At 40.8% G+C, this 12,197-nt stretch overlaps 2 protein-coding genes across 4 annotated transcripts; one reads left to right on the plus strand and one right to left on the minus strand.

Moving 5' to 3' along the window:
- Positions 1-382: 382 nt before the first annotated feature.
- Spase25 (Signal peptidase complex subunit Spase25) lies at positions 383-1,844 on the plus strand. Its single transcript, XM_066282295.1, has 5 exons — positions 383-536; positions 658-726; positions 1,096-1,229; positions 1,297-1,452; positions 1,515-1,844. Exons 1-5 carry the CDS (start codon positions 495-497, stop codon positions 1,699-1,701), a joined length of 588 nt encoding a protein of 195 aa, XP_066138392.1. The 5' UTR covers positions 383-494; the 3' UTR covers positions 1,702-1,844.
- A 1,984-nt stretch (positions 1,845-3,828) lies between these two features.
- Positions 3,829-11,806, minus strand: Sidpn (similar to Deadpan). 3 transcript variants are annotated; one of them, XM_066282248.1, is made up of 2 exons: positions 10,821-11,806; positions 3,829-5,130 (listed from the first exon to the last, which is right to left on the minus strand). In XM_066282248.1, exons 1-2 carry the CDS (start codon positions 10,912-10,914, stop codon positions 4,334-4,336), a joined length of 891 nt encoding a protein of 296 aa, XP_066138345.1. In that variant the 5' UTR covers positions 10,915-11,806; the 3' UTR covers positions 3,829-4,333. The 3 variants fall into 3 exon arrangements, with proteins under 3 accessions (XP_066138345.1, XP_066138347.1, XP_066138346.1); XM_066282250.1 differs by lacking the exon at positions 10,821-11,806 and adding an exon at positions 7,505-7,696; XM_066282249.1 differs by lacking the exon at positions 10,821-11,806 and adding an exon at positions 6,231-6,587.
- Between the last annotated feature and the right edge of the window lie 391 nt (positions 11,807-12,197).

Below are 12,197 nucleotides of genomic sequence, written 5' to 3' on the forward strand. Positions count from 1 at the left end.
CAATATAAATTGATAGATACATGCATATAGAAATACACATGTGTCTGTCCAAGTAAATGTAACCTAATTATTTACTCAAGAAATCTCGGCTTTAATTGTCATTAAAATGCCCTGCAAGATGTAAGGCGTTATGCATAGTTGTTTGAAGAAACAATCTAATTTTACTAAGTGCATTATATTGGTACCATAATTAGGAAATTAATTTTTGTGTAACTTAGCATTTGTATTAAACCTCATAGTTTGTCAGTTATCAATTATAGACATTTTTGACACATCTACTGAACTACACTCACAGAATCCGCAGTGTTCTGTGTAATTCGAAAGTCCTTAAAAACCTTGAATGTCAAAAACAGCTGATAATTTGACTTTGAAAGAGGTTGACGCTCAAATATTCCATTGTATACGTTAAAAAACATTGACGTGGTCCTATAAAATACCCTATTTACCGAAAACATCCAATTAAAAACAGTATTTTCCACTAATTAATATATATTATGGCTCCTAAAGAGGGCGATTCAAAAGGGAAAGAGGAGAAAGTAAGTAGCTATAAGTTCAGGTTTGATGTTCAAGAGGAAACATGGAATGGTTGCTTTGAAATATTCTTTGCACATTTTCTAGATTTGTAGTTAGATCATTTTTAACAAAAACATGTTTTAGGAGTCAGTTAAAATTAACAAATGGGACAGTTCAGCTGTGAAGAACTCACTGGATGATGCAGTAAAAGAGGTTTGTGTATAGAAATATAAAAATTTCTGTTAAACTCGCTAGTTCATTAAGCAGCATATGACAGATTTATTTTGTTTTCGGCCATGTCTCAGTGCATGACTAGGAAAAGGGAATCTCAATTTTTTCTATAATTATTGTGAAACACTTTAAGAATGTTCTTTTAATAGGTTTACTAGGAGCTGACGTTTTCCAGAGCTTTTGGAAAATGTTCTTTGCATTTTTAACTTCTTGATACTTTCAAATATTTGTTAAAATTTTTAACTAAATTGCATAATAACATGAATAATACTGTCTATATAGAGTGATTTCTTTAGGTGCAAACTTGCTACTGCAGCATAAGTATATCTGATTGTTTTTTCTAATCTTTAGGTCCTCACTAAGAAATTCAATTATGTAGAAAATTTCGGCCTTATGGATGGCAGATTAGCCATTTGCACAATCGCAGTAGGTGTGGCCACATTTGCCTTGCTCTGGGATTATTTTTATCCATTCCCACAATCAAGGTAGGTAATTTTTCAGAAAGGAACTTTCGCCTCTGCATTTTAACCTGTTCAATTATATATATTTTAGGCCAATTCTAATATTCAGTGTTGCAACTTATTTCTTCATGATGGCCATCTTAACTCTCTACACCACATACAAAGAAAAGGGCATTTTTGCTGTATGCACTCAAAAGGAAGGACAAAAAAAGGGAACTGTGTGGATTGCAAGTTCTGCTATGGAAAAGTAATGCTGTGATTAAAACTTATTTCATTTGCCCTGCTCTAAAATACTCTTATTGCTCACAGGTATGATGATAAATATGAGCTTCTGCTTATCATAAAAGACCCCAAATCTGGAGCAGTGAAGAGCATTGAATCAAGAAAAAGTTGTGCCAATTTCATCACTGTAGATGGGGTTATTTGTCAGGATCTGGTGGAAGCCGAGGTGACAAGATTACACAATTCACTCTTGAATGAACGTAAAGAGAAATAGAGAAATATTATCATTTTTTTATGTCCATTTTGTTTATATAATAATTTATAAGAATTCTGTTTTGAGTCAAAAATGGTTTGTCAGGTTTGTGTGGAATATGTAATTAAGCTGATCAATATGTTGAATAAAAAGTGTATTCAGGAGTCCTGGGTTTTTTTATTGTCTACTCGTTCTAATTTTTTTCCATATTTTTGGAGGAGATCGAAATTTCAATAATTACTTAGAAAAGGCATGGGTATACGTAATAATTTTTAAGAAATAGTTTTTCTCAGTTCCACCTTATGGACGTGTTGTTACTCACGATATTAGTTTATAAGCTCTGTTGAGAGTATGAACCGATATAAAAACCATAATAGAAATATGTAATCCAAACGCGTTGTACTGGTGAGAGATAACCTAACACTGTATGCATGGTAACACGGGTTCAATTTATTTCTCATAACCTATTAGTCAAATCTACAGGGTGATGCTCAGGACATTATTCCGCTAATCACGAAATAAAACATGAGAAAAATTACGGGTACGACACAAAAAAATAACCCAAACCTCCAGACGATCACGTGACAACATACATTTGTCTTGTTGGTTGCCTGAATCTAGGCGTGGCACTATGCACATATGCGCCACTAAATAAAATACTCCTCTGTAGTTTTCTGTAGTGCCATCTAGGGACGAGTAGCTAAAGCGAGCATAATGCAACGGAAGCAATCTGTCTCTGTTTAGATAGGTGGTGTGCCTGGTGTCTAGATTGCGCCACCAGTCGGAATAAACTGAAGTGACATCACAAAAAACTGACACATAAATTCTAAAAAACCGATGCACTTTTTTAGGTTTTATTTTCATCTTTAAGAGCAGAGACTCAACAAAAACGATTGTTTATATTTTTTGAGATAATTGATAAAAAAGACCATGCCGAACATGCTCTTGGACCCTTGCCTGCTAAAAAACTATGCGAGGACTGCTTTTTCATTCGAACTGCTATCCTTGAATTTTCGATCATGGAGATGGAAATCAAAATATATTTAAACCTAATATGTACATATGCTTTTTGACTTTCCTCCACAAAATCTGATGAATCCCCTCTCAAAATCCATTTAGTGCTTTTTCGTCTCCCAGAACAGCACCTCGAAATTAACAACTTTCTCTGATTTATTGCGAACGCCGCAAAATACTTGCCCCAACAAAGAGCAGACTTCGACACCAACTCGTGGAAACTTCGTCGGCATGATAATCAAACGGTTTCCCCCTGCTCGGAGCAGAACTCGCCATTTGGGAAACTCCTCGAAACTCCTTCCCGAGCGATCCGCAACTTTGTGCTCCGCTTGCCGGCACCCCAGACTCGGCTAAGCAACTTCCAAACTTCCGAAAGTTGGACTCTCGGGATGTTCAGCCACGTGGAGCTAGTTGTTTATTAAAAAATTTCGGCGCGCAGTTTAGGAAACTTTGGGTTTTAAAGGTTATGGCGACTGCCAATCTTAGGGAGTCGGTTGATCATGGAGAAACGTAATAATTTTTTTTTAGCTTCTCGTCTACATATAGAGAATATGTCGGTGTTGGTGAGTATTTCTTCAAAGAAGGACTAATCCGATAAGATCTAATAGATGGGTACATAAATATAGCTTTTTATTTCAAACAAACGAGCCGCTAATCTCTGAATCTTCCATTCATTTTACACTTCCACGGAGCTTATTTCAGTATTATCTCCATTCACTCTCAAAAATCAAAAGAAGTAAATGTAGAAAAACATATTTGTAAATTTTTCGTCTTGTGCGGAATTATTTAAAGATGCAATAATATACAGACTATTTCATTCGAAAAATAAAGATTTCCGTCTCCGGGTGGGAAGAAATAGACTTTCAAGCTCACTTCAGTTATCGTTACCTCCATTTACTCGTGAATATCCCTAAAACCGAAAGAGATTCGCAGAGGGCAATACATTGGTAATTGGTCGTTTAGAGCGGTAAAATTTAGATATGTAATACCATACTGGATCTGTCTTTCGAAAATATGGGAATGAGCGATCAAGTTCATTCGAGTGTTTCTTCAGGTTTCTCAAATATGTCGAAATCTGGAATAAGAACGGTAAAGTAGAAGAATCGAGAGATATAAATAAACTCTCCGTGGTAGTTAATTTTAACAAATTTTATTAGTTTTGACATCAAATTACGGTCAGAAGAACAATTTAATATATTAGTTATTTTACTATTTACAGATAAAAATGCAACATTTGAAAAACTAAGTAAAAAATTTCTAGTTCTATTTTGTAATGTTTATAATAGTGAATCCTTGGTGGTGCATTACAAAATTTAATGCTCGTTTTAGTCCTTAATGGTTAATAAACTAATTAAAGTTTGACCTATATGTATATATATTATATATATATGTATATATAATATTTATAAAGCCTAGAACATACTATCACATTACCTTAAGAAACGTACGAGCGGGAAACAAAATAATAAATTGTAGTATTGCACTAATTGCATGAAAGGTCTGTTTCAATTGAGAACTCATCACTAGAAGTTAAAAACTAATTAAAAATGGTGATCTTTTTATTAGAACATCAATTGGATGTCGAAATCAAAACCTCCTTCTCATCACTTTCTTTGATATTTTTCCGCACTCGGATGGTTTACCATGGCCTCCACATGCTCTCCATCTGCTCGTTACCCCTACTATAATCGAGAGGCTTCTCGATCTTCACTTGCACTTCCTCACCGTCCCCGCTGGCCTCTCCAGAAGGTCCAGGACTGGGCGTTCTATCAGCCGCCTGCCGAAGATTAACTCCCAGAGCATTGGCCAATTGCACGTAATGCTCTGGAAGCAACAAAACAAAGTTGCCATCGTAGTTTTTGATAGCTTTCGGATCTTCGCTCTTCACCTCCAGTCTACTAGAGTTGCTATTACTATTATTGGTATTATTATTGACTTCTTCTAAGGTAGAGGAGTCTGCGGGATGTTGGAGCCGTTCTTCCACGGCCGGAGCGATGTTGAGAGCTTGCCTCAGATCCACGTCGACCTCAGATACACAATTGTCCAAGTGTCTCAGCAGCCTCTGTCTCACTCCCGAATCCATGACCGTCATGGTTTGAGCATCAGGTGTCTCCAAGTATCTTTGGATTTCCCTAACGCAGTCCGAATATCCGGCTTTATATTGATTAATGCCCTTCACGTCCAAGCTCCGGTGTCTCTGGAAATGTCGCACGGTCAGCTCGAGAATGTCGGCCTTTTCCAATTTGGAATGTTTCGTATTGTCAGCCTTGGCTGAATCCAGAATTAGGGTTTTCAAGGCGGCCAGACTTTGATTGATGCGGGCTCGACGTCGTTTCTCCATCAGCGGCTTGTTGGCTCTTCTTATTGGTTCAGCGCCGGCGAGCCGTTTGGCTTTTGCTGTCATTATTGGGTCATGGACGTCAGTTGAACTGTCGTCTGCAAAGGGAATAGGAACGATGTAATGCGTTGGTAAATGGAGAAGACTCATTTGTATGAGCAAGCGAAATTACAGATAATTCCTGTCAGCCAGTTGTGGCATTCTCTCAGCCTTATTGCAAATTTGAGCATGCAAAAAGTGACTTTTTATCCGTTTTGTGAAATGCCACACTGTCGCGTTCAACTTTTGCAGACAATAGTGCAGCAATGAATGCGCACGTTTTGGATGCCCGAATTCGCCATTAGCTCCTATCTTTCCGGATTTTTACAATTAAAGTGAGTAAAAGGTTAGTTGCCCAATTACGATTTAAGCTCGATTCCGGGAACCGTTACATTTTCGTTCTAACACGCCCCTCTTTTTCATTGAACTAAGTAGACGCATTAGAGGGTAATATATCGTACGTATATGAGTTGGCTTCAATATTTTAGCTCTATTTACGAAATCGCTCTCTTAGTCGAGGTTTTAATATTCTCGTAAACTGCTCCATCACAATTGGATCTGACATTCTTCTGTCTCTCAGTCAGTCAAGTGGGACACTTTTACGATCGTTGAAACTAGTTAAAAGGTGCTCTATAAAACTTAACTTTTATGTATTGCTCTATTTAGATTCACGTTAGTTCAAGTACCTATTTTCCGCTTAGGTAAAAGCATCGAGGATTTTAGGGAAAGACGGGCAATTCTCCACTTTCGATAATTGATTCTTCAACAATCCTCTTTTTTAGAGAAGTCAACCGTTCACTTTACGCACGTTCTCTAACACGGAAAGGCGTAATTCCAAATGGGTGCCAAATGTGAATAAGGAATAAAAAACCATGGAAACACGAGTAGATACAATAAAAGGTGAAGTTATTGCCTGTTATTAAACACTATGAAAATAGAAATGTTTACCTTCTACTTGGGAATTTAAAGGGGCTAGATAATGGTTATTTACGAAGATTAAAAAAAATTCTTGTGACTACAAAACTAGGATATAATGTACGTAGGTCCGGATCCGTCTCTACTTTATCATTTCTATGGAAATTACCCTCTCAGAAAAGTTGCCCCCAATTGATTTATCGGGTCTTAAAATATCTTATCGTAAACTTCATTAGTCACTTACCCTTCGCTGTTACTACTTCCGTAATGTTTGTAAGTTATTCTCCCAAAAAAACCGAGTTTTCGCTTTTCGACCGTCCAACTAAAACTTCGTAAGACAATACGGGCTCAACTATCCCAATTTTCGACAACTGCCATATAATGATTAACAATTCAAAGTAAAAGTTACTTTCAGGTAACTTTCGGGACACTTATTCGTACGAGTTTCGCACGTAGATGAGTTTGTGGTATTATTAGTTGCGCGACGCGGATCGTATTAATATGACGTGCCGTGAGTTTCGTCCTTTCGTAAGCGTCACTTTCTGGGCAATGAGGCGTCGAGTGAGCGTCGCCGACGTCGGGGCGGCCAAGGGGATGCGCGGCAGGGGGGATCTTTGGTCGCGTGCCGACACCGCCACAGAGCGCTGACGGCGAGGGGCACGGTGCACGGGGATATCTAGCTGTGAAAACTGGAATTTTCAAAATGTTTTAGATATCGAAAGTTCTACTGGCCGGGCGTTTCTCTCTTGAAATCGAGAGGGAGTTTTGAATTGAAATTGTTTATACTTCGATTGTTTTCGGTCCAAGACAACAGTTAAGATTTTTAACACCAAAGAGGACTTTTGCCGGTCCGACGAGTTTTGATCTACGGCGCCATCTGTTGCGGTCGCCGAGACCTTTGAGCCAGTTCGCGACGTGAAAAGCGACGCGTCTGTCATCCACAAGGAGAAATTCTACTCTTAACGAGTCTTATTAGTTACGACGCATATTGCGTTTCTGGAAACATTTTGATGTTCACGGGATATTGGGGATTCAGGGGGCGGACGGGACGGTGCTTGTTAGGCACGAGACGCGTCAGACACGCGCCGCAGCCGCCGCCGTGTCCACGCCACCGCCGCAGCCGCGACGCGACGCCAACGCCGATATGGCGTCGCGTTTGATGGACCATAAAAGTCCTTTGTCCCTGTCCTGCGATTAATGTCAACCGAAATTGACAATCAATATAACGTCAAAATGGAGGTGAAAACGCAATTGGGGACTTTCAGAGCGAATGGGTATCATCCAGCTATTTCGGACTACAAGAACCCACGGAAATTAATTAATTGTAATTTTTTCGTTCGGAAAATGGCGCCACAGTTTAAATTAGATTTGCGGTGTCTGACCGTCGTAAATTCCTAGAATCCGCCCAATGTTAGTACGCTTCCAAAGGGTTTCCGATTGGAATTGACTAAATCTATAGCCATAAAAATAAATAACGCAATTAACGACGCGAAGCGATTGCAGACCAATTAAACATACCTATGAACGAAATATTTTGTGATTTACGCGTGTTCGCTTGATCTTCCACTTGCACTAGTTCGCGATCTCCGATTCTCAGGTTGTTCTCTACAGACCGACTTTTTATTTACATCCAAATTCCCGCGATATCGCCCGAACGTTATGGTGCAACTGATGAGTCCCTACGGCAGTGGGCGATTCGGCTGCTGCCTCCTCTGGCCGGCTTTATTACTGCTCATTTACCGGCCAACCTGTTCTGCCCCCGTGAGCCCTCGCCGCCCCCAGGCCCCGCCAACGGATCGGATGAGGCAATAAGTGTGGGTAGCTGAGGGTGGCGGTCGTTTAGCACTTTCGGAAAAAACCTAATGGCCTTTGTGGAGAACCAATATTAACTGATCGTTACTAGTTCGATTATTTCTGCCCAAAAAGACTACGGGACTACGCGGTCTCATCGCATTTTTCCCGAAAAAACTATAAAGTTTTTTATTTGATAAGGTTGGTCGATCTAGGCAGTGCTAACGAACCTCAAGGCTTTGTCAGGCCAAAGCTTCCTTTCTTAGATATTTTTATAAAAAAAATAAAAAATTTGAAATAAGTGTTTATTTGCCAAAAACCAAGTAATACAGAGCGTTGCATCTATTATTTATTGCCAAGTGTGCATTCATAGTAGAAAAGAGGATTGTATAATGTCTTTGTGATGGGCCAAAACTGAGATGCAATGAAGGAAATTTTCACAACTTCGAACAGCCTGTAATCAGGCAAAATCAAAATAGACCTGCTACGAACCTTTTTTTCAGCATGCCATACTGACAGGTGTATCGAACCAAATCAAACAATTAGGAAATAAGTTCGATGTTCGAACAGTTTTTAGGACCGAAAACGCACTACGTTCCAAAAGCACAAAGACAAAACAGAACCGCTAAAAAAATGAGAAATTTTATATAGGCGAAGTACCTAGACCTTCAAAAAGGAGAACCACGTCCCCATATGAAGCAGGACCCCGCCGCACCTACCCTACGCATTTTCGTTTCTCAAATATTCCTCATATCATCGTGCGTTTGTGCACGCACAATGACAAGTCGCTCGAATTCGGAAAATTGTCATTTCTTAAAGATTTCGCTTTTCTTCTCCCGCAGCTATCGTAATCATCTTTGTCACTTCTCGTTTCGTTAGTAATTGCGTTTTCTTCACCATCGAACACATTGTGTTCCTACCTCGTCCTAAAGCTGTCCCATCGACGTCGTCAAATTCGTAGACAGCACTGCTTTAATTATTAACACTGCATAGAAATTATTTAGAGGCTCTATGCAAAAACTCTACAATACCAGAGCCATCGCCTGCTCTGCGGCATAGGGCGTTTGCCCAGGGCTTTATGTGGTCGCTACAATTTTATGTTTGTCCGGTTTCATGCGGTGCTGAGCTGCTCAACAATACCGGGCATGATACGCAGTTTTTACTGCCATCGGATCACATATTGCGGATGCAATTTCAAACGATCAATTCTCTGGAAAGTTCTCTATTTTACTCCCTTCTGTAGTATCCTACTCTGTAGGAATATTGTCAGTCACAAAATTACCCATCGGAAGATAAGTAATTTTACGTTTAATTACATTTATCCGGTGGCGAATGCTCCCTATGGAGTGCTTACATATTTTATTGCGACCCGTCCCTTAGAGGTCCTGGAGTCCTCTAAATCTATCTTTAAACCCTCTTTCGCCGTCCCAGGTAGGGAATAATAAATATTCAGTTACACGTTTAATCCTCCTTTTACCTTTCGAGTTTATTCGTTTCTAGGGACAATTTGCAATTCTCTTCCTGCATATTCTGTTGCACGCAAATGTAACACCCAAAAAACTGCTGATACGTATTTTCTCCATTCAAGAATCAACCCACATCAGAAATAAATCTAAATATCAAATACCCCTGGAGGCGAATCATTTTGTTCCCGCATTACCCCATATGCTCGAAGGGATTCCCACCAGGGCCGAAGGCCACGTCGCGCCTTTCGTTGTCACGTGCTTATTATTTCTTTAATATTTAAGGGCGCGGGGGTGCCCTGTGCCCTGCAGTCCCATAATCTGGCCGCCCTCCTGCCAGGGGCGCAGCATTCGCTCGAAAATTGAACGCAGCGTCGAGTTCCCCCGTTGCCAATTTTGATTGAATTACTAATTGAGGGCATCGCAAATTACATAGGGTGTGAATGTGAAATATTTAATTGTTCTTTAACTCGAGAATGCAATGGGCGTGGTTCGGTTTAAAAAGTTACGGGCGAATCCATCTCTCTTCACTGCCGAATGGTGCAGGTAGACGATTTACTCACTTCTCTAATTTATAAAAGAGTTCCAAATGAAGCGATCAGAGATTTAGTTAGAGCTGACGTTGCGGTAACTGCTCGAAGAAAAGTGTGCAATAAAATTCTGACACAGTGAAATTACGAATATCATATTCATCTTGTAGAAGATTCAAAGAGGAAATTGGAATTGGAAACTAAGTTTATAAATATTCTTGAGGGGATATCTCGAAAGGGAGCCATGTGTGGTGTTCCAACGCCGTGAGGTTGAGTTACAATTTAAAAATTTGTTATGAAGTAGGGATACTTCGAATGAAGGAGTCGTCATGCAGCAGATGAGAGGACGTCGGAAAAGAATTGAGAACTCACAAGCGCTACATTTATCACCGCCGTCTTCACCGGAAAACGTCAGGAAAGAGACTCATGGTGGAGGATCTCTTCCAAGGAAGAAGTTCCTCTGTGTTCCATTTTTCCAGGCGAAGCCTCACCAACCAGCCCAAAAACGTAGAATGGGTTGGACCAACGTTAGACTCTCCCCATATTCCATATCCTATTTTTCTTAGCATTTTCCTCACCTCAGCCCTCATAAATTACGACCTCTCATCACAGAACTACACACACTTACCCTCGTTCAAACGCGAGGCGGCGGCGTGTCATAAAATCCCGCCATCGCCACTGCCGCCACCGTCGTTTTACTCGCCCGCCATAAAGTGGAGTTTTTACCACATCCTTCGGTATTAGAACTTCTTTGTCTTCAAGCAAAAAAGCGTTAAAGTATTGAAAGATTTATGTTTTCTCGCGAGGTACATGTTTTATTACGTCATCATCTCAGGAAAATAAGTCGTCAACCGAGTATGGATTAATGTATCTAACATTGAGGAAGTGAGGGTGAAGTCGAGACTTCACTCTCGCTTTCTCAATATTAGGTACCCCTGACGTATAAGCGATGTGCGAATGTTGATCGTGGACTTCGACGAGACACCTGCGTCGGGTGGGCAGCCAAAAAGCTAAACCTGTCTCGAACCCGACCCTTACTTCGATACTTACCGGATCCTGCAGTATTTAATCGGCAGTCCTGAGACCGTATTCCCCGGCATCGCTCAAAAATCTGGTTTTCCGTCACTAAACTCTCAATCTTCATGAAGCCAATATTTTCTCCTCCGCAGTTGTTTTCACCCCGAAAACGCGAAATATCTCCGAGGGCAGATCAAGGGAGGAATCATGCATTCCATAAGTGCACGCGAGTGTCGGTAAATATGCGCCATTAGAATGGCAAAGAGCGAACATCGCAGCCTGAAACCGGCGATGTCACGCTTTTAAATCTGACATCAAAACGGTTTGTTCCTTTTCTGGAACAACAAAGGGATGGGAGAACTCCCCGAGAAGGGGATTTGCCAATAACAGACATATAGCGCCTCGTCTACTACTGCTCTGCGTTATATGGGTGCGGCGTGGAATGGGACGATTTCAAGCAATTTATCCGTTAATCTATTGGAACTGAACGGCGAACTGTTCACACATCATTTCGGTAATATTCTTTTAATTTATAGATTTCTGCTTTTCTAGCGCAGAAAAATTGTCGACGTGCGTCGAATCGGGAGGACGCGGAGGCCGCGGCATATGCAAATCTCACCTGCATAACGTAATCGGAAAGATATCACCTCCCATTGTTTATGCGACAGTACTAAGCGCATTCACACACACGCGTAATTCTAATCAGAACCCCCCCTAAAGCTAATCATCCACATCTAACGCTTTCCCTCCGGCTATTTTGTTTACACGTCTTTCTAATCCAGGGAGATAAGCGGCAGTTATCCCTTTCTGGCGTCTCGGTCGGCAGCAGTTTTCACTTAATTACCCCAGGGCCCGAAAGCGTCCACCGGACCGCCCTTATGCAGGAGATCCGCACCCTTTATCACGCTTGACGTCGCCCTCGTTTGTTTGCCAGCTCTGTTCCCTTCTTCTAATATCTGGCCTAAATTATGTTGCTGCTCGGCACTCCCGTATCGCGGTATTAATAGCCCCAACACCAGACTGTTCACAGGTGGGAACCAGGATCTTCTTTTCGAGCTGTTGTTGTAACAGTTAGCAGGAGGCATCTTGCTAAAATTATACCTGACGGATAGGGGCAGGGCTGGAGCGGATCGAACAAAAAACTTAGCAGAACTGTAAAACGCTACTTTTACTCGCACGTGGAAATTCTAAAATTGTTATGGTCAATATTGTAGTTATTACGAGCAGTTATCCATCGTGTCCGGGAACTTTGAATTGGAATCGGAGTGGTGCTGCAGGCAACGACCAAAACCACCTTTTTCGCTTCTTTGCTGAAAATTTCCGACGGCGTCCCTCTCCAGGGGAGGCATGTCTGGGAGGGTAAAATGGACGGAAGGATGGAATTAAGATGAGATTTTAAGTTGCTCTGGC

This window comes from Euwallacea fornicatus, chromosome 5 (assembly GCF_040115645.1).
Source record: "Euwallacea fornicatus isolate EFF26 chromosome 5, ASM4011564v1, whole genome shotgun sequence".
In the NCBI taxonomy this organism is placed as follows: Eukaryota; Metazoa; Arthropoda; class Insecta; order Coleoptera; family Curculionidae; genus Euwallacea; species Euwallacea fornicatus.